At 32.4% G+C, this 23,765-nt stretch overlaps 1 protein-coding gene across 4 annotated transcripts in view; it reads right to left on the reverse strand.

The window, feature by feature from the left end:
- Positions 1-6,964: 6,964 nt before the first annotated feature.
- LOC113522625 (rab GTPase-activating protein 1-like) overlaps positions 6,965-23,765 on the reverse strand; it is a 51,562-nt gene continuing 34,761 nt past the window's right edge. Inside the window, exons 19-27 of one of the 4 annotated variants that reach the window (XR_004224223.2) lie at positions 23,066-23,187; positions 22,633-22,736; positions 21,778-21,888; positions 17,550-17,610; positions 17,185-17,321; positions 16,249-16,342; positions 15,109-15,165; positions 14,174-14,209; positions 12,965-13,101 (exon numbers count right to left, since the gene is read on the reverse strand). Coding sequence is in view for 3 of the 4 variants with exons in the window: in XM_026908374.3 (XP_026764175.2) it covers positions 12,803-13,101; positions 16,249-16,342; positions 17,185-17,321; positions 17,550-17,610; positions 21,778-21,888; positions 22,633-22,736; positions 23,066-23,187 (928 nt within the window). In the remaining variant the exon portion in view is untranslated. Of the gene's footprint in view, positions 13,102-14,173; positions 14,210-15,108; positions 15,166-16,248; positions 16,343-17,184; positions 17,322-17,549; positions 17,611-21,777; positions 21,889-22,632; positions 22,737-23,065; positions 23,188-23,765 lie in introns of all 4 variants that reach the window. The other 3 variants (XM_026908376.3, XM_026908375.3, XM_026908374.3) reach the window with 3 other exon arrangements.

A 23,765-nucleotide genomic window follows, 5' to 3' on the forward strand; every position in this document is an offset into this window, starting at 1 on the left:
TAAATTAAATATGCCTAGTTTTCGTTTCCAAAAAGTAAGTACATCTTTCATGGGACATTGTATACGTTTTTATAATAAATTGCGAGATAATGTTTTGAATTGAAATGAAGGGAAATTTAAGATACATATAAAAAATACACTTTGCGCTAAAGCTTATAATAAAATAAACGACTACCTGAATGACTGCAATGCGTGGACTTCGTTACAATTTTAACTTTTGTTATGAGGCATATAACTTTCCCATTAACATAATTATCAATGTATTAAACATCAGATAAACTTATTATAAATTTATTAATGACATCTTGTAATTTAAATAATGTAAATCAAATACTGTAATGGGGGAAAACTGTGACTGTTACAGCCTATGCTGCAAATATTATAAATGACGTAGTGGAATAACTTGAAACAGTCATGCTCGCTATAAAGTTTGGCGGCGTGGTGGGCCGGGTTTTTTTTTTTTGATGGGTGAAAATGGAATGGTAACCCCGCCTGCACTAACGGAATACGCTGGCGGAGCACCAGTGAAGGGTGATAGATGACAATGAAAACAGGCCAGTTAGCCCATCATGATGAATTCATCAAGAATTAACCATGATAGTTTCCAGGGGAAACCGCGAGGAGGTCGACCTGGTTGGGTATATTGCTAGCAATGCTAGTAATTCATGGATTCAGGGATTCTCAGTCTCCATTACTAACAATCCCTTTCCCCCCGGTGGGCCGGGTACTAATATGGTTAAGTGCAATGATGGCTGGCTCATCCGTCATACTCGTGAACAGGTGCTGTTTGTGGGGACTGGTCTGTTTGGGTTACAAACACTGATTAGAGTATTTGCTTTTGCAATAGCATATGCTGGTGGTCACTCTATTCTCCCAAATTTGAATTTAAAAATAAATCTGTATTGTTATAAACATGTATAAAATTTATTTGAAAAGAATACGAGCTGAGTTTCTTGTAAGTTCATCTCATCTCGAAATCATTTCGAACTGACGGTAGATTTGACATATCATAATAGTCTGTAATAGACCTACATGAATAAAGATATTTTGAATTTTGAATTTATGTACACTGTAGCCTTAAGGATGAAAACTTTTTAAAACTGTTTTTATTAAATAGCTGAAATATAAAAAAAAAAACTCTAATTTAACCTTGAAGTAAGCTAGTTATCATTAACAAAATACGACTAAAATCAAAATTTTGAATTTGATACAAATTAAGATTAAGATTGCATGTACGGTACCCAAAATAAAAATAAAAAAAGTAATTATAAAAAGATTCGTGAAGTTATATTATTTCTCCAATATTTACTGTTCTTTGGATTCCGTTTCAAATTTGTTGGGGAGAAATGTAATTTACATAAAACAATTACTTTTTGGTTATGTTAAAAGCAGATAATATATTTATGCAACTTAGAATAGCAAACTAATTGATAGGTCATCATATTGTAAATTGTATATCACATTTCTGAGAATATTTACATAAATAAAATAAAATAGGGTTATATTTTGTAATATTTTTATATTAATTTATGGAATATAATAAAAATAAAATTTTATTAAAATAGACTCGTTTTAAAGCTTTTTAAATTTTAGCGTCATTTTATTTTAATTCTACTGCTGGGTTCGAAATGTTAGCTACTGAGAAGAACCGCAATAAACTTAAGAGTATTTTTAACTTTATCGATCACTACATCATGTATTCAGATGGCACGCTAGTAAGACGCATAATGACTTACTCATTATTAAAAAGCAGGTAACGTTGATTACTATATTAATAATTATAAAAACAAAACCAAGAATACTACAACGGAGTTAAACAATGAAAAAACAAATACAACAAGAGATTATTCTGTATTTTCACCATATAGACACCAGGCGTCTCGAGATGCGACGTGAGAATGTACCCACAATTATACAGAAGGCGTCGGTTTCTCCAGCTAGCGTCAATAACACCGTGCGAACGGTGAAATTCATACACTTATAACCTATAAGCCGTTAGTATTTGTTACTATGCATCATATCGCAATACTATGAGGAATTTAACGAACTTTCGTTTGTTAGCAGGAAGGAACGGGATTCTCACAGTAGTGCTGTCAACGCACCGACATATGAATTGGAGAAGGGATTGCCAGTTATGTGGACTACCAGTTCCACTGCTAGCAGTGTACCCTATCAGGTCGACCTCCACGTGCTCTCACTGGAAACCATCGTACTAAATGCCAGATGTATGGATTGTGATGGGCTAACTGAACTGTCTTTTCATTCTCACCTATACCAGGTAGGGTTACCACTTCATTATCATCTATAAAAAAAAAAACGTATGAAATAGATTACTCCTGTTCAATAATAGATACATTTTCTATTATACGATTTTTGTTTGTATGTTCTAACTACCTGTTTTACGGGAGACTAGAATTTTATGGATTTACTGAATTCACTTTTCTCTTTATGTTATTTTTTTATTAGAAACTAAACTCAGCGAACTTCATATCACCTCTTTTTTTTTACAACACAGGGGGCAAACGAGCATGCGGCTCATCTGGTGACAAGTAACTACCGCCGCCCATGATCACCCACAACACTAAAGGCATTGTGCTGCCGGCCTTTTAAAAAGGAATATGCTTTTCTTGAAGGTTATGTTGTCGTATCGGTTCGAAAATACTGCTGCTGGAAGTTGATTCCAAAGAGTGGTTGTGCGTGGAAGAAAGTGCCTTGTACTTTCTATTAAAAGTAATTCAAAGTAGCGATTGCCATACAAAATTACCTATATCTAATTTATGACAACCTGCCCCGCGTGAGAGAAAGGAATTGTTAGTAATGAAATGTAAAAGACCCATTACTCTGGAAACTATGGTGGTTAATTTTTGATGAATTCATCACGATGGGTCAACTGCTTTGAATTTGCGATTTATCAAACAATAATCTAGTTCTAATTTCTATTGAAAAAAAAACTATAAATAGGATTTTAATTAAGTTGTACTCACTTATATCTACATCATTCAAATAGTAAGGACGGTATTGATTCTTAGTACATGTTGGATTTTTGGAGGATCTTACCTTAACGTTACATTAACATGATATAAGTTTGAATATAAGTGCTATCGGTATACGCTGGCAGAACACCAGTGATAGATGATAGATGAGGATGAAAGCAGGTCAGTTAACCCATTGTGACGAATATCACAAAATTTAACCATGATATTTTCCAAGGAAAACCGCGTGGAAGTCGACTCGATAGGGAATGTTGCTAGCAATGGGGCCCTACTAACAATTCCTTTCTCCCCTATTACTATGCTGAGCGGATAGCGTGATAAGTATATGGTTTAATGTCAAGTTTTCCTTCACTTGCACTGATGTCATCACTGATGAGTCCTTTACTACCTATACGGAAAAAGTATCTATTACACATAGTAATTTCACATAAACTCTTGTAGCTACATTGTACACTTTTATGGCATTTCAAAGGTAACTGTAAACATTTGAAAATGTCATAAAGTTGAAAGCGGTCAGTTATAATAAATAATTTGTGAAATAATACAAGTAATAGTACTTAGTGTGTTTTTATGAGAGAAAATAAAATGGTAGCTCCACGCTATACGCTGTACGGTATACGCTGGCGGGGCACCAGTGCAGATGATAGGTGAGGATAAAAGCAAGTCAGTCAGCCCATCGTGATGAATTCATGAATTAACCACTATGCTTTCCAGGGGAAATTGTATATTATATTTGGTATATGGGTATATTGCTAGTAATGGGGCAATTAGACTCCATTACTAACAATCTTTCCCCATATCCCTCGCTCCAGTAATTAGTGTTAGTCTCTTTCAATAGAATTTACGAAAAGGTAACCAAATTGAATGAATGAATTATTACAGGAACTCTTTAAATCAAATTAGTAATGAATCGAAACAAGTGATTTTTTTTTTATATTAGTACCTTTGAATATCACCAACAGACTATCTAGTTAAGTAAGTTAATATTTATTTACATTTTCATTATATTCTATTAAAAAAAAATCCCATCAATATAATAAATGCGAAAGTTTGTAAAGATGGCTGGATGGATAGATGTTTGTTACTCTTTCACGCAAAACCTACTGAACGGATTTGAATGAAATTCGGTACACGGATAGGTTATATCCTAACACAGGACATTTTATCTATTAATTTACGCGAGCGAAACCGCGGGATACAGCTAGTATTAAGTAAAATTATAAAATAGACATTTAGTAGTAATCTTAACGGTGTTCTTAATTAACTACTCGTCTAAGATTATCGAGAAATTGATCTAATTCGTGCAATAAGTCTGGTTGAAGATAAAAAAATGTTACAAAACAAATTATCACTTTACTTGTTCTTAATGATAGACAATAAAAAATATATTTACACATTTATAAAACAAATCGAAAACTGTTATATTAACCAAGTAGATACATTGTTGTTGTTATATAAATCTCTTAACTTTTCAATATAAAAATAAGACCACTCACTATTAGATAATGAACTATTCTACACATTTATTATGAAATAACCAATCGAACCCATTGAACTCACGCTGCTGTTAAAAACCCAATACGACGGACAAAGTCCGCGGACAAACCTTTTATGTAAGCTATGTACTTGCTTTTCAACCGAAAAAAGAAGGATGTTCTCGATTCGTTTGTATTTTTTTTATGTTAGTTACCTTATAACTCCTAAACCTCATAAATCGAGGGGAAAGGGATTGTTAGTAATGGAGACTGAGAATCCCATTGCTAGCAATATAGCGCTAACGGGATACGCTGGCGGAGCACCAGTGAAGGGTGATAGATGAGAATGAAAACAGGCCAGTTAGCCCATCATGATGAATTCATTAGGAATTAACCGTGATAGTTTCCAGGGGGAAACGCGAGGAGGTCGACCTGGTTGGGTATGTTGCTAGCAAGGGGATTCTCAGTCTCCATTACTAACAATCCTTTTCCCCCGGGAACCACGTGGAGGTCGACCTAATAGGGCATATTGCTAGCAATGGAGCTATCAAACTCCATTGCTAACAATCCCTTTCGCCCCACGTATGCCGGGTCAGCTAGTAGTTACATAGTATAATTATAGTTTAGTACCTTTAGTTTTAGTACCTAAATCAACTAAAGTTATAAACAGTAGGTTAAAAACAAAAACTTAAGTACTGACAGCATATTGAAGAACAATTAAATTTATTATGTTAATATGGCCAGATCACTGGTCCCGATATGACATGTAAAGTGCAGGCCCAAATCCCATCCACTTAAAATTTTTTCAATTGCACCATAATTATCAGAATATAATTTAGATGTTTGAATAATATTTCTAAAACTTTATAATTTTTCTCATTAGCTATAGATGCAATGCCCATTATTATATTATCTATCTTAATATAGGTACGACCTGTTTATAGCGCAGATCTGCGTCACGACACGCTGGCTGTCGTGAGCTTCTAATGCGTGGGAGTCTAGTATATTCTTGATTTGTATTGAAACTATATTTATATTACTGTTAAGAATAAGAACGATACAGGTGACCAAAGATATTTTTTGCTCTTAGCAACTGACACACACAACGACATTACTCCCTAATTTATATACCATATCAGCCGTTAACTGAACTTGCCAATAGTTGCCACGCTTGGCAAACAGGTTGGCAACCGCAATTAGTTTTCATGATATTTTAAGAGAGACGCTGCTGCCCATCCCTCTACCATCGCGTTCTCTTAGTCGCCTCTTACGACACACGGGCTAGTACGGGTGTTCTTATTTGTTGATATTAGATAATGAATCTATGCATACACTTAGACATATTAACACTTACAATAAAATTAATAAAATCGTATTGTGTTGTGTTGTCAATTAATCAATCAACAAGGGCTTCTCATGCCCACCAGATGATGGGCGAGGTAGGGGCCTCGGGGTATACCCCTCTACCCCAGTTCCAACTCCGGAGGCGACAACCTCCGGGTTGCTGGGTTCTTCAGCTGGCATACACTGGTTCTCTGTGTATGCCGGCGTGGTGTCTTGTTGTGTTGTACAACTATTAGTAAATAAGCTTCTGTCCTTCTCTCTCAATATCGTATTATCGTGGGAAAGAAGCAAGCAACAAATCTAACGAAGAATTAGATGGAACCACTCCTCGGATACTTAATACAAAAACGCCATGATCTACACGTCACTACTACATAAACAAGTAATGTCTATACGTGTGACAATGGGATTAATTCTGAGACGTCATTTCTCTAAAACAATCTATAAAATTAATGTAGTTAAGGACAGCGCGGGAAAAAACGCGCGCTTCGATATATTTTACGACAATAGAATAACTAGAGAAATCCATTACAGTATGAGAGCTGACGAGTATTTTAAAGGAAATCAGGGGGTCAGGTCAAATCATAGGGAGTGTCCATATTGTACTGTAGTAAGTACTATTACTGTCATCACTTGATACTGTGATAGAACTGTTATTGTTCTCCTGTATAAGCACTTAAACTCTCACTGTGATTCCTGATGATTTTATTACAATGGATTAACTGATCTATCTTCATCCTTACATGGGTATCATTTCTCACTGATACCTTGCTAACACTGCTGGTAAGTTAACTAGATGAAAATAATCTAATTAACGAAATTAACTTTTATTAACATTAACTTATTTAGTTGCATGGATATGATCAGACATTTCCACATTTAATTCTTGACTATGTTTTATAATAAATTTTTAATTAAATATCTAGCCATTGGTTTGCTATGTTGACATGTAGCAACCTCTAGTAACGAATAGCGGAATTACGATTATTCAACACTAGATGTCACTATGAAACAAATTGTACCCATATGAATGGAGCACTATTTTCCGCTATTGATAACTCAATAACTTACTACAATTTCCATATCTTTTATTTTATCCATAATACAAACACAAAATCAGCGAAACATGTCAAAGCAAATAAAACAAATATGCCATTGTAAAATGTTTATTTCAATAAATGACAGACTAAAACAACACTGTCTTAGCGAATACAACTCACTCTAACGTTGCATCACTAATCTATGAATCTGGCGTTATTTATAAAGCTTATTTAATATTATTCTATGTTAGAACATAATGTCCCCACCTACAACACTGTTGAAAGCATTAACAGTCGTAAGCGTTTACATAGGGTTATAGTATTTGAAATGGATGGAGCGTGGAATTCTAGTCTATTCCACGTCCATTCTGAATTCAGAATAGCATGCACATTTTTCCATTCGGACTCCATTACTTATAAATATTCGAATTGGTCACACATACATTAAATAACTTTTGAGTAAATATAACTTAAAGTAATTCACATTGAAAAAAAAAACATCAAATAACAGAGATCAGGATTAGTTCTCTATGTAGGTATGACGATTTGAAGAAAAATCAACCGCTAAATATTTTGTTAGTTGTATTCAATAATTTACAACGAAAATACGAATCAGAATACGTATAATATAAATAATTTCGTAATACCACATTAGAGATCAAAAGAAAAACGCCTTACATCATAAACAATTAAAATTAAATGAGTAAAATTAATAATATCTTGACACATTGCTATTATGGTTTATATGGCATATCTTAAATGTTATAAGATAAAGCAACCAATCGAATATATATTAAAACTTCCAATATAATGAGTGATAGTGCTCAACATAAATTTGGGTTTAAAAAAATATAATATAGAAGATAGAAAAGATTTTTTTATATACAACTTAGAATGGCAAACAAGCTGACGGTCAACCTGATGGAAAGTGGTAACCGTCGCCTATAGAGATGAGCAGTACCATTGGTCATAACAGAGTATACTGTTTCGCCCATGATACCCCCCATGCGTTGCAATTCCTGAGGACTCAGGTGTTATTCCTCTGTACGCAGTAAATTCACGCCATTCATAGATACTGTTTACAAATTACTCTTTATTAAGAATAGCATGGACGTTATGTACTAACATTTTTTTTTTTTGTAGCTTTTTATATGAATTTGAATGACAAACAAGTTGACAGTTCTGAAAAGTGAGAACAGTCGCTTATAAACAAGAACCATAGAAGAACAATAATATTATTATAAACAATACAGAATACACTGATGCATATATGGTACCTCTCGTGCGTTACATTTATTGAGGACTAAGATGTCCTTATTTCATCATCATACATTCATACATACATATATTTCTTTAATTATATAGGGCAACTAGCTGCTTAGCAATATAAAATTTAAATACACAATATAACAAAACATACTACATATTAAAATAATTATAAACAACTACGTCTGGAATAGTAGCCTCATTTTTTTGTGTTGTCTCCGTACAAAATAATTTCACTAAAGTAATTTCAATATATGGTATATTTAAATCAAAATACAGTCATGCAAAGCAATGAAATTAAAAGTACGGAGATACAGGCTTGGACATCAAGAGTACCACAACATGTTAAATCAATGTAAGTAACATAGTGTGATGTAAAATCATATAAAAAAATACGTTTTTGCTATTCTTAGTAAAAGAGGCCTTTTCTTTCTTATTTTTTTAGGTATTATCAACTGATATTGTTAATTCTGCGATTACATAATGTACAACATACAAAACACCAAATATTAATATGTTATTGTCGATTTTGATATATTATAGAATGTTTCCAATACTTAGCATTACCTAAAAGTTAAATAACTAAAAAAAATCATAAGAGCGGTTATACAGGTACTAGATATTATATGGTATTCAAAATCAATACCTAATAAAATTATCATAATCTGGCCTCCATATAATATCATTAATGTATTAAATTAAATTAAAAACTTTTTATATCGTATTAATTAATATTTTGCAATTGCAAAATTATACAAATGGCGCCAAAAAGTAATTGCAATATTCATCCGCTAGAGTAATTTTATATGAAATTCCGGCGCCGCCTGTGTAATATTTTTCTGTGCGCACCTCTTCTATTGACTATATGGTGCAATATAAAAGAATACACAAGCTTATTATATGACGGGTAACTATTATACAATATTGTAATTATTTTGCATTAACTTAGAAGAGTTATGGCCATTGAAATTATTTTATAGGAATGTGCATATAACTTCTAAAACATGACATAATGCAGTTGTGGTGTACCTTATAGAAAAATGTTTAGTATTAACGTGTATTAACAATCTTACACAATGCATAAGAGACAATGAACTTTACACGAAAACCTGGTAACTGGCGATATGGATATTGGTAAATAACTTGAGCATAATTTTCATACCACGTGACTTGCTCAGTAACATATAAACGTCTACTGCGCAAGATTCGTTGTCTATGGTTTTCATCAAGTTATTTCCCGCTAACAAATAAATAGCACTAATGTGAACAATGAAAGATAAATTATTTTATGTATAAAAAAAAATAATAATAATAAGACAAAATATGTCTCGAACGGTTTTTGAATTTTCCTTTTTATTCTAAAGAAATCGTTTCATTAATTACTTTTATTTATTAATTAAATAGACATCAAACAAAATATTAGACCAAGAGTATTTTGGATTAAGCTTTTGCAGTAAAGTAAATCTTTTGAGGTAAAATTATTTTATTATAATTTTATTTTTTTACTAACCGTCATATAATTTTTACATAATGTTTAATAGTGTATAATACTCCCAATAATACTAATTGAGCTATAATTATAATCAATACATAATTCTTCAAAAAGAATTTACTACGAACGCACAAAGAAACGATGTAGATGCATGACAAGAATCGAAAAAAAAAACAAATCACTAATTTTTGAACACATATGTAAAAAATAAAGGCAATTTTATATTACTGATGCATTAAAACACTTTAAGCAAGACCTTTCGAGACACATATAGTCTTTATCATTTTAGAGGCAATAAACGAATTAGTGTAATCTCTACCAATCAATATTTATAATAACCTCTTGTGCACACATTAAATAAATTAAAATAAACATTTAAACCCTTCTTGTCCTTTTATTTTACTCGATAGTCGTTTTAAATTTCGTGAAAATAAACTTTCATATGTGTAGTAAAAGAATTACATTATTATTAATTATTTGATTAAAATTATTTTGTTGAATTCCACTAACGTTAGTATGTATGTAACTGCTAACATTCGAAGATTGACCACCACTATTACTATCAGAAGTTCCAAACCCTTCCAAAGACTATATAATAAAAGAAAATTCTAATAACTCTATATCAAGTATAGTCAGGAGGAAACTTGGCTTGGAGGAAAAATGGACGATGCACCAAAGACAGTGATAAAAATGCCCAAAAAGAGTCAGAGAATAGTCGGCAAATAACCAATCTAATGGTTGAATAACAGTGCCAACATTGTCAATTTGGGTATTTTTTCGCAATTTTTGATAAAAAGTTTATATATTTCCAGTGGCCGGTGGTGATGACATAGTAAGTAGATACCGCTAATACATCATTATCAAATGATCATTACACCATAAATGTACTCTTCTCAGTAATTAAATGATAAATCGAGTTGTCACAAGTAAAATAAAAGAATTGAAGAAGAATTCCTAATCGTTAAATATACGAAAATCGTTTCGTTTCACGCAGCTATTGGTCTGTACGCGAGAGAATTGTCCCTTTACAAACGACCCGTTCACGACACCCATAATTCCTAAATTGCATTACTATATTTTTATTACATTTTTAAATATATTTTATTTCAAATATTTCATAGTTATAATATTCTACTTTACACATTACAAATTTAAATAATCATAATTAGTCGTTATTAATTAATTACTTACGATGTTATAGTAACAACAAGAGAAACCCGTCAGATATAGGTTTTTTTTTTTATAAAATTAATAGTTCAGTAACTCACTAGACAGCTCATAAAATAATATGATAATTTTATAAAAAATAAGAAAGAATATAAATAAATATATTAAAAACTTAGATCACATAAAGCAGTGTCCCATTAACAAGTTATATGCCGTTGTCGCTTAAATTTTATAAGGAACCCCAATTAATTATTTTTTTTATATGATAACAATATAATTAAAAATAATATTAAATGTATTAGAAAGAATATTCATAATTAAAAATCTGGATAAAGCATACAATAATATACATAACTAACTAAAATACAGCTTCGCCACTGCGAACCCGTTATCTCCCGTAGTGGCTTAAGTTTTGTTACGTGCACATGCAATAGAAAACTTCTTGTTTCTAGACAAAGATATTTTAAATGTGCGATCAGTTACGATAGACGATTTCTACTTTTATTTATATAGAATAATACTATTTACTTTATATTTCCATTTAATATAATATCAAGTTTTCTGGGTCGTTCAGACTCGCTTAATACATTCATAAGCAAAACGAAACTCATGGATAAACTAGACTTAACCTATACAAACGCAAAGGCACTAGCTATGGCATCAGATCTTGCAAAAAGTAAATTACTGAATAGCTTTATTTCGAAATAATGAAAACCTAAAAATATACATTGCTTTATGACAGGACCGGGCACGCGGCCCTTTTACAGAATGGTCACGACCACGAACTCGACTACAAATAGATATCACAACTGTATGCGTTATTCACGTGCAATTTTTTTTTTGTGTATACCCAAAAAGCCTACTAAAGGATTCTGCTTAAATTTCAAGTTCCTACATGAAGTATACTTAAAAAGATTTAAATGGTTGACAAAAAAATACTTTAGACATGGTACTATTGAAAGAGCTTGCTACAAAATGTAGGCTATCAATAAATAGCATTTTTACCACTATTTATTATCATCACAGTTTATTAGTTGCACGCATGGTTTCCATTAATAAAGGTATTCGCGTTGTTTACGGATTAACCTATGTTTATAATCAGCTACTCATCTACTTGTTTTACTTCATATAGCGCATAATGGAGCAAGAGCCCTTAAGTCTGAGTTGTGGCCGAATGGTCGACACTTAATAAAAAAAAATATATATACACATTGCTAGAAATAAATACACATCGCACGAAATGAATGTGCATTAAAAAGTTCATATAATACCAATAACACGCGTAATCCTTTAAATTTGTTAGCTACCATTTCTTTAGCTTCGTAGTTTCTTAAAAGTGGCGTTTTATTACAAAATTAATACTTTAAACATATTATTTCAGTAATTTAATCGCCTTTATAATAATATTAACAAAAAAAAAAATGTAATTTAATTTCTTTTAGGATAATATTATTTTATGAACTTTGCGTAAATAAATAATAATGACTAGTGACAGTTTTATATAACAGCCTATTTATTATATGTGTACTATTACTGTTATATACGTGTATAAAATTCACATTATTTGCCTAACAATACCAGACGACTATATTAGAAGGCAAAGGAAATAAAAAGTATTAGCTGAAAGTAAGATAGTAAACAATAGTCTTGTTATTAGATGCACCCTACAGGTTACGACATCAATGAATGAAATATTCTTTTAAATGACAGATCCTTAATTAAATCATACCTATATAATAATTATCTTGTAAATATAGACCCTCCGTATTGTCTGTAACATGAACATGACTGAGGGGCGTAAACACATGCATGAATTTCACATAAACTGTTCATATTAATGTCCACTTCAAATAACCGTATTACGACAAATATCACTCACAATCATTAGAGTTAAACACAAAAAAAAATTAAATACAAACATAAGACATTTGCACGTCTACATAACTGTGACCATAGATAGTAGACGTTGGAGGTACGACGCCGAACAACTCAGATGCCCCAAATTTTGTAAATGGAACGGTGGTGTCAACCCATTGAGAGTTTTTTAATGCTGGTAACATCGTGGCTCCGTCGGTTGTTTTCCTTTGCCTCTTTCGCAAGGTTGGATTCTACAAGCATAGAGTGCCTCTTGGCGTTGATATCCTTCTTCCTCCGGACGACATCTGGACTGTAGGGGTCCGAGACGCGTCTGTTTAGATTCGCTTGGCTGTTGCTCTGTATATTAGTGAACGAGCCTTGTCTATTTAATTGAGGTTGTTCTTGGTTCGTGCTCGGGACGTACGTTTGGAAAGTGGGTCGTGTCTGCGTCGCTTCCATGATGGAATCTTAGAAAGAAATAGACACTCATTAGTTAATAGTTATTAAACTAATTTAATGTCTGGACAACTAATTTAATGGACCAAAGTCATCGACAAAGAAGAAAATTTATTAAGAAAAACTCAACTTCAAAGTATGTATTTGAATAAAAAACTTATTACTTTACTTTAATAGATATTTATAGATTACTAATTCATCATCATTGTTTAAACAATTAAATGTTATAATACATATAATATAAATACACAGTAATAGAATAATACTGATATATCATTCTATAACTATATATTTATATAAATTATAAAAATTAAAATGGTAAGTCCTAATATGAGGCAGAAAATAAGCATATAGAACAAGCAACATTGAAAATAAAACAATATGAAATAGTTGGCGATGACACGACATTTAAGGGATAAACCAACTACACCAATTGTTATTATGAAATTTGTCTTCATAGACAAAATATATTTTTATACTATTATGTACAATAAATGTATTTACCAATAATTATTAGTGCAATATTTGTAATATACTTGTGTTGCCTTACCAAATTATCATAATCAACTAATTTTGGCAATTTTTGGAAATTTGGAAAGATTTTTAAAATCGAATCAATCAATCAAAATCAATCGAAAAAAGTATGAGATTATTTAGTAATTAATTTTACGAAAACATTTTTTTTTTATACAACTTAGAATAGCAAACAAGCTGACGGCCCACCTGATGGAAAGTGGTAACTGTCGCCTATAGACATGAGCAGTACCATGGACATAACAGAGTAGACAGTTTCACCCATGATACCCCCCATGCGTTGCCATTCCTGAGGATTCAGGTGTTATTCCTCTGTACCCAGTAAATTCACGCATATATTAAATACAAATGTAAAATAAAGAATAATAAAAAAATATTTCAATATAGAAGTGTTTTAACACTTTCTTTTGAGTACAAAACTAAATTAAGAATAAGAGATTTTGGTTAAATAGTTTGTTTAGTCCCTTAAATGTTACAGAATACAGATATCATAATAATATGGTGAGAAACTAACAATAAAACATGTATATATGTAGTAAATGCAATCACCTCCACACTGGTGACTTGATACATCGGGTTAATGACCTATAAATGGAGTAACAAACATGATTTAAATGTATGATTTGCACTTCAACATGATAATAATGAAATGAATATCATAAAGTCATCTACAATGTGAATGACTCAATTAATACAATATATATATATATATATATATATATATATATATATTAATAACACAATGGTCAAATATTAATTACAGTTATTTGAATAACGCAACAACTAAAACATTCTTTCGCTCGAATTATTTGAAGCCAAAACTTTTTTTTTAATAGTAAATAAATATATATTTATTTCTCTCACAAAATAACAACATAATAAAACTTACAGCTTTAAAGTTTACAATTTAAAACAATCTTTGTGAGAGACTGGTGTCGGTAGCTACTAGGATACTCAATATATTGATATTTTTTTTATTTGTTCTAAAGTTATAAAACTTTGTTCTACAAAATCAAAGCGATTTCAATTGTAATTAAGACGTGAATAAACCATACAGATTACAAAAAGAGTCATCAAAATTTGTTCAAATTTGGCGAATAGATCATTAAATATACACACAAAAAAATACAGTGAACCTACTTATATTGGACTCTCTTCACTGTAGTAAAAAAAAAGTACAATTAATAATAATAAAATTAATTTAATGGCAGCTAAACAAATAACAGTTATATGCAGAACTGTAGTAAAATAAACCAAATTGATGTAGCGACTTTTTATGGTAATTCAATAATATATTTATGACTTTATTTAACTTTTCTATCTCATTTGTCTGCTTCATGGAAATTTTGTATCATGAAACTTTTCCTTTTTTTTATAACGTTTTCAATTTAAAAAAAAAAAAGCTATTTTACTTTGCTAAAAACTAAAATATATAAGACACACAACAAAAGCAAACAAAACAAACGGCAATAGTAAGTACATACTGTTACATTGCACGGCGAGGTTACACTAGGTGTGTTTCAGGAGACGTTAGTCCGACTCTGATCAACAAACAGGATCCCATGCATATTGTTAAACATAAACAACTAATTCTACTATGTTGCTAAACTATAATTGATGCAATTATATGAAATTATATACGAAATATTTAGGGCATCCAAATGCATGTTTAGGCAATTTAATTTTTTTTTCAATATCATTAAAGTCATATCTGTTCTTTTTTTTATACCAGGAATATGACAATCAAGCATACAGCTGGCCGGATGGTAACCGGTTATTGTAGTTTATGGATGCCTGCAATATAGTCACGTGCGCGTTGTTGACCCTAAAGAAACCTTAATACACCTGTTTTGTAAGACCCCATGCTCTAGAGAAAACCTCGGCTGGGAGCTCATTCCACAGCCTGAGCGTTCACAGGAGATAAAATAAATAAAATATAAAATACTTATATTAAAAATCAAGCAAGTTATAGCTTTTTTCTGGATATACTGAAACCACAAACTGGATCGCTTTCATGTATATCGTGACGTACACGTAGGTGGCAAAAAAGAATGACAATAAACACAATGCATGCATTCCGTTCTTAAATATTTTATCATAAAATGACACGTGTCATTAAACTTATGTCATACACATCATACTACTACCATACATACATATTTGCATTTCATTTCATAAAAATGTGTGGCTTCTGCTTGTAAGTACACCCACTTTTTATCAAAGAAAAAAAAAACAGCATGCGATCTCCGTGCATTGTATAGATACGTGAAACATGCTTATTTTCGTCAGTATCTAACATGCTTTTGTGTCAGCAAAAAGCATATGTATCACGGGCTTTAAGCTATAAAACCTTTTAACTGAATTTGTCTGATTTATGTGACAGAGAACCTGTATTTTTCTTTTTTATTAATTTTGCTTATTTGCCATTCTAAGTTACATAAAAAAATTACTACATTAATAAAACAAAATAAAATATAAAACAAAAAATTAAAAAATAAAATAAAATTACTTATCACAATTAGACATACTAAAACATAAGAGGTATAAAGTTGTCAATTTAATCGTAAAAAACTGGTTGAACACAAGACAAACAGTTAATACGGTTGCCCGCGAATACTACTTACTGAGTGTGCGAACGAGCCAGGGCGCTACCGACTGTCGCTGGTTCATGGCCGTTTGCATTTCGTTCAGTGCTGAGTTCAGTTGATGGCTCAGTTCCTGAAATATCATATTATATATCAATATTAAGCAGCCGAAATCCAGCAACAATATTAATAAAATTGAAAGGTTTTTTCCCAAAAAATATCATTACCATTGGACTATCTTAATCCCTTTTGGGGTATAAAACCGGTTTATACGAAAAGTTCTGTGAACACCAAAGCAGCGTATGCCCATTTTCCATTAGGAAGTCTATCAATTTGTTACTTGCAATAAAAATATACTTACGACCGTAATCCTTAATTGGGCAATCAGAGACATTTGTCGACATCTTCACATGTCAAGCATATCAGAATTCAACGTGGTGGGGAGTCAACCTGTTATGGTTGTTTTCTACATATTTCTATCGCATTTTTTGTCATTTTACCTACCTACTACAGAATATCCTTATAAATAACGTTTACAGCTTTTTTGTCATTAGACAATACAAACATGATAAAGTACTATAGTACGAAGTGCGACCTTCAATGCGCTATTATATAAGCACGCACCGCCGGCCGGGCCGGTACCGCTGCACCGCTATGTCCCTGCATTTTAAATCTATAATATCTTCGAAAATATTCATTTAAATTACATGCTGTAAAGGGCCATGTTGATCTATATTAAATGGATAATGTATTAAGGTACTTAATTGGATAATAATTATAGCTGTATTGCTTAAAATCACTTCGTAAATAAGCCATTTTTTTCCCGTAAAATGTAAAGGATAAAAAATGGTTGTTGTGAGTTATCCTTAAGAGATAGACATATACCAACGCGGACTTTTTTGTTGACCTTTTCAAGGTGTACAATACTGTAGTTCATTAATTTGATTTATCAAATCAAACATTAATTAATCATACCTGATTGCTGCACTGAGCTTGCACGTGTGCGAGCTTCACTTGAGCGAGTTCTAGTTCTAGATCGCGCACGCGCTGCCGCAGCTGCGCCTCCGTGTCGCTAAACCCCTCCTCCTTCTCATCACCTTCCTGTTCCGATTCTAAACACAATCGTACTTTTAAGAATACAATGAGGGAATTCAGGTATTAAAATAAAGATACGAAATAAGGGCCAGTTTTTTTTTACACCTTTACGTTTTTAGAATAACATATGAAGTAACTGAAGACACACTGGTACATACTAGTGTAATGTATTTTTTTACAACAAATATTTATTTAAAAACATTCCATTTACAAAATTATTGAAATACATTAAAATTAAATCTTACCTTCTTTGTTATCCTTTTGTGCCAACTTTAAGCTACAATTGACACAATCCTTCGTATACTCCTGAAATGAAAATTAATTAATACATTTTTATATCATTGTTATATGTAGGGAGCATAGAGCATGTGTAAGGAATTATGGACGTATGAGGTCCATAGCATGGGGCGTGTGGGATTAAGCGTATGAGATATGAGTCGAAATGTATGAATGAGTATACTTTATTTGCATTATACAATATAGGAAATAAACAAGACAATTTACAAACATAACGATACGATTGTATAAGTACAGTAAGGCGGTCTTATTGCTGAGAGCAATCTTTTCAAGACAACCTTAAGGTAATGGACTAATTGTTGTACAAGTAGGTATAATAGTGCTTTATAATTAAAAAAAAGCATCTTTTGCAAATTAAAAATATATAAAAATTATATACATATATACATACATATACACATACATATACACATACAAATATATACATACACATACACACGCATACATATACATACACATACATATATACATACACACATACATATACCTATCAATCAAACAAAATTATATAATCCCATGCATATATGTCAAATATGTACCCAATGCTAAGATACATATTAATAATTATAGGCACAAGGAAAACAAACTATCATAAAATAAATAATTATATAAATACATAAATAAAGAATGCCAATTTTTTAAATGAAGAAAAATCAGATAGAGAAAAGATAATCTTTCACTTGTCGTTTGAAAGAATCAATGGATTTTGTACTTCTAATAACAACAGGCAATGAATTCCATAACCTAATGCTAGAAACAGTGAAGGAATTGTGATAAAATTTAGTGGAATGAGCAGGTGTCATAAGGGAAAGGTTTTCGGAAGAACGTAATGTTAAAGTATGGGTAGAGGAGATGAATTTAAAACGTTCTTTAAGATAGGCAGGTGCACCAGGGTTAAAAAGAATATTATGTAACAAAGAGAGGGTATGTAAATCTCTTCGCCGGCGTATGGGAAGCCACTTAAGCTGAGAGCGATAGTGCGATACATGATCAAATTTGCGCAGACCAAAAACAAATCGTATGCAGAGGTTTTGAAGTCGTTCTAATTTATTTAGCATATCAATATTTAGATCTGGATAAGCGACATCTGCATAGTCAAGGATAGGGAGTAGGAGGGATTGAGCTAGGGAAATTTTAGTGGCTGTAGGTAGAAAGTTTCTAAGTCTTCGAAGCGACGCAGAAGCAGCGAACATCTTCCTGCTAACCTCGGTCACTTGGTACCTCCAAGATAGAGTGGAATCAAAGTAAATACCAAGATTCTTGACAGATTCACTAAAAGGGACACAAACACCATTACACTCCACTGAAGGTAATTTAGATATATCTAACTTGGATATGTAAGCGGGGCTACCAATAATAATCGTTTGCGTTTTATCTGGATTAATCCGAATGCCAAAGCACCTACTCCATTCCAGAATCCGCCTCAAGTCATGGTTAGTTTGGTTTATAGCTTGAGCAAGGTTATCAAAAGCAGTCTGTGAATATATTTGCAAATCATCTGCATACATGTGGTAGAAAGAAGATATTTCTAGAGTTATCGAGCTGATGAAGATGGCAAATAAAAGAGGTGACAGCACACCACCCTGCGGTACGCCGGCCATAGTGTCACACCACGATGAAGTGTTTTGTTCAATCTTAATACGTTGCCGACGTCCATACAGGTAATTGTGAAACCAATCAATTACCGCTGGAGATATGTTAAGAGAGCTGAGGACTCCAAGCAGGACATCAAAATCGACAGTATTAAAAGCATTACTGAAGTCCAATAATGTTAGCACAGTAAGTTGCCGATTTTCCATACCAAATCTGATGTCATCAGAAATCTTGACTAGAGCTGTAGCCGTGCTATGACCAGGACGAAAACCAGATTGAAGGATGTTATGAAGGCTGTTTACTGAAATAAAAGAACTCAATTGCCAATGAATTAATCGTTCAAGTACTTTAGATAGGAAAGGGAGCAATGAAATAGGTCGATAATCACTAAAGGAAGATGGGTTAGCTTTTTTTGGTATGGGGACGATGTGGGCATCTTTCCAACATTGAGGGAAAGAACCAGAAGAAATGGAAAAATTAAGGATACTGGATATAATGGGAATAAGGAGATCTAACAAAGGAATGATCATTTTACGGCTAATACCGTCAGCTCCGATAGCATTAGAGGTAATGGATAATGTAGCTCTCTTAACATCACAGTCGGTAAATCGATTAAAGACAAAAGGAGTGTGACTGGGAGTGGATAAAGAAGAAAGATAATTTATAGTATTAGTTTTGACTTCATTGTCAAGACAGGAGGAAGAAGAAAAATGACTGTTGATCATGTCAAGATCAAGATCATTAGAAATGTTTGTATTTCGAGATTTGCCAACTCCCATTGAATTAAGAAATTTCCAAACTTTAGCTTGGTCTTCATTTTCAACGGACTGATGAATATGGTGCCGCCGTGCATCTCTACACATCATGTTGCAATGATTCCTCACACGATGATATCTATCCCGTTTTCTTGAATTGGCAGGGTCATTTTTATAACATGCCTTGGCTCGGTTCTTTTTTTCTCGAAGCTGGCGAATATCATCAGTGAGCCAAGGAGCAGGAAGATGCTTGAGTCTGACTCGACGAACTGGTGCATGAACATCATAAAGTTGTATGAGAAGAGAATTAAAAATTTCAACTTTTGCGTCCATAGTGTCAGCCTCATTGATGATTGTCCAATCAATTCTAGACGCATCCTCACGAAGCTGCTCGATCTTCATACCACTAAAATTTCGTTGCAAAAGGATTTTAGGTTTAGGTTTAGGAGGTCGGATTTTATAGGAAAGGTAGATGAGATCATGATAGGAGAAAGCATCTGCACTAATTTGACCATGTCTCGCAACGTGATTAAGAGAGGTTACCATTATTAAATCTAGAAGGGATGGAGTGCAATTTGGAAAAAAATGCGTAGCATTCAGAGGAAGTATAGTCATGTTGATGGATTTCATAATATTTTGGAGACAGCGAGCACGAGAGTCAGTCTTCAGAAGACAGGTATTGAAATCTCCCATAATAATGGAGTGGCTGTATGATGCACTTAAATTTTCAAGAAGATTTTCAAAAGAAGGAAAGTAGTTAATAGTTAGATTTGGACTATAGTAAACTCCAAGAAGGACTTTGGTATTAGAGAGAGTAATCTCAAGAAAAAGGTGTTCAGCTGTGTTCGGGGGAGGAGGTTGCGGAGATTTGCTTATTATTGCGTACGGAATGTGGCTACGGAGATAAATAGCCACACCACCATGACACGAAGAAATACGGTCATTACGAAGTAAAATAAAGCCGGGAAGAGAATATGAGGTAGATGGTAATGATGGATGAAGGAAGGATTCGGATACTAGGATAGCATGAATGTTTTTGTTTTTACCGAAAGTAAGAAGCATGTCGGAATGATGTGCTGGAATACTTTGCGCATTAATGTGTACCGCGTTAAAGTTTTTAGGTACATCAGCGAATTCTGTAATCAAAACATCGGTAAGGGAGTTATAGTTAGCACTTTGAAAACTATCATCACTCATCGTGCTTTCCAACGACAAGTAATCATCGTTAATATCTTCATCCGACGTTATTGGCATAATAATATAACAAATATAAATAAATATTTACAAAAATATATATATATATATATATATATATATATATATATATATATAAAATTACAAATTGTATGTAACATGATAGGTATTAAAGCCTATAGCATATAACTCCACACTTCTCATATCCTGTATATAGAAACCTGTAACGTGTGGGATATGGGACATGTGGAGTTTAGAGCACATGTGGAATGGTATTTGTAGACTAATATATGGTGCAAGGGACTCAATGTATGTGCGGCATGATGGTTATAATGGCTAAAGCATGTGGGAGATAAAAGCATGTAAGGCTTAACCACTTAAGCATTTCGAACGAAACTCTCACGCGCATCAAAATTGTTCCGATTTACGCTATCCTGAGTACCTGTCGCCACTTATAAACATTATGTTTATATTTTTATCTAGAGCGATACCTTCTCGCCAGTTTGTATTTCATAGAGCTTAATGTATATTTATTGTATGCTCATTCGAATTTAGTGCCAATGCGTCAGTCAATCTCATTTCACAGAAAAACCCTCGCATTAAGTGGTTAATAAAACATCTGCGAACTGCCTACCTGCAAAGTATGTAGCTGGCGGTCGAGTCTAGCGCAGATCTCACGATAGTCACTCGCGACGCCTGTGAAGTGCGACACGTCTTTCCGAGCCTCGTCCAAAGCTATACGCGCCTGTTAATGCAATAAATCACATTTCGTTACATATTATATTGGAGTTGAAATGACTACTTCACCTAGAATGTCAGTAAGATAAGACTGTTTTCTGCATAACTAGGTTCAATTACATTTTGTAGCAATTTAAATCGAAATAATTAACTTACTTACTAAATTACTATATTTACATTATTTTCACCGGTACCTTTCCTGCACTGGATTACCCAAATTAAATTATTTTCTCTCTAACTACACTGGGTTGGCTGGAAGAGATCTCTTTCAGAGATAAGCCCTCCCTTGCTAACAAGTTGTTAAACTAATCGTCGCAAATGTTGTTTAAGTGCAATAAAGAATATATATTATTTAGGCTAGATTGTAATAGGGGACAGGTACTTTTTGATTAGGTAGCTAGGTTTTTGATTGCTTAATGCTTAGATTTTCGCTATCAATAAAGAATACAACAATTAATTGAATTATTATTTTTTATTTTAACTGCCATGGAGTATCTTTGCACATGGTAAATATATGATTGCTAGAGAATGCCTAAATTAGTATTAAATCCGCATTTTGAACCACATTTTATTGATCAATAAAGTTTAAATAAATAAATACAATTAAATATAATAGTGCTCTCAATATTATCAGCCCAGATTTCAAGATACAAACAGAGCATCCATATAAATCGAGCACATAACCTACACTAAACCCAAAAATATAAATATTATTATATACATTTTTTAAATTACAAGGATATAATCCTACCTCTGTAAGTTGCGACTCCAGCGCATCCTTATCTTGCTGTAGCTGTGTATTTATGCCTTTAAGTCTTTCCAATTCCACATTAATCTTCTCTTTTTCGGCAGACTCTGAAATTTTTTTATATTTGACGATAAACATATATATTTATTGAAAATTATATTAATTTCCTACAAAAAATATCAAAGATATAAGAATAAAAACACTTGGTACTTCCTTAGAATTCATTATTTAATAGAAAATAATAAAACAAAAAAATATTTTGAAAATTTTTCAACAAATCCAGTATTATTGGTGCAATTAAATGTTAAATAAATAAATAGATTATTGAAAATTTACCTAGTGAGAGGTTTAAATAGGGGATTAAATTTTGTTTACAAATAAATAATACTAAAATTATATATTACCATAAAACCATAGTAAATGTATATTTAACTACCTTTAACTAACTTTTCGTATTCTAATTGATACTTATGTAATCGTTTCACTTTCGTGCTACACGCCAGTTTCACGATCTGTCGCGACGACTCCTCTGCACGGCACTTCTTTGGTAAAGTCACTCTGTGAACGCAAGTTTAATATTAGAATTAAGAGCAAAAAAAAATACTAATTATGTATTTACATGTTTCTAGTGTGGTTTATTAAATAATAATTTATAAAAAAAAAGAACAGAGGGAGTAACATTGTACAGAAGTCGTCTGGTACCTATATAGTACCCAAGATATAGGTCTGGCCTAGTTTGGGCACTGATGGTAATGCAGATATTCTTTTCGTTGAATATAAATTGTAAAAATTTTAAATTTTTCTTTATGCAACTGTATCTTTCTTGAATAAAATTATTATTATTATTATTACCTCTGTCCCATTCGTGTTTCTGCCGTGAAGCAGTTGTATTTCTATCGCTGTATTTCGGCTTGAAGTGTGGAATATGGCAGTGAAATTACAGGGTACAGAGACATAACACATTAGTCCTCAAGAGTGACAACACTTGAAAGGTATCATGGGTGATGCAGTACTATTCATGTCTATAGGCAACGGTTACCACTTTCCATCAGATGGGCCGTCAGCTTGTTTGCCATTTTAAGTTGCATAAAAAAATACCAAGAGTAAAATAAATAATATATTTGACAAAGATAACC

The sequence above is a fragment of the Galleria mellonella genome, unplaced genomic scaffold, assembly GCF_026898425.1.
Source record: "Galleria mellonella isolate WM207_F2 unplaced genomic scaffold, CSIRO_AGI_GalMel_v1 utg515, whole genome shotgun sequence".
In the NCBI taxonomy this organism is placed as follows: domain Eukaryota; kingdom Metazoa; phylum Arthropoda; class Insecta; order Lepidoptera; family Pyralidae; genus Galleria; species Galleria mellonella.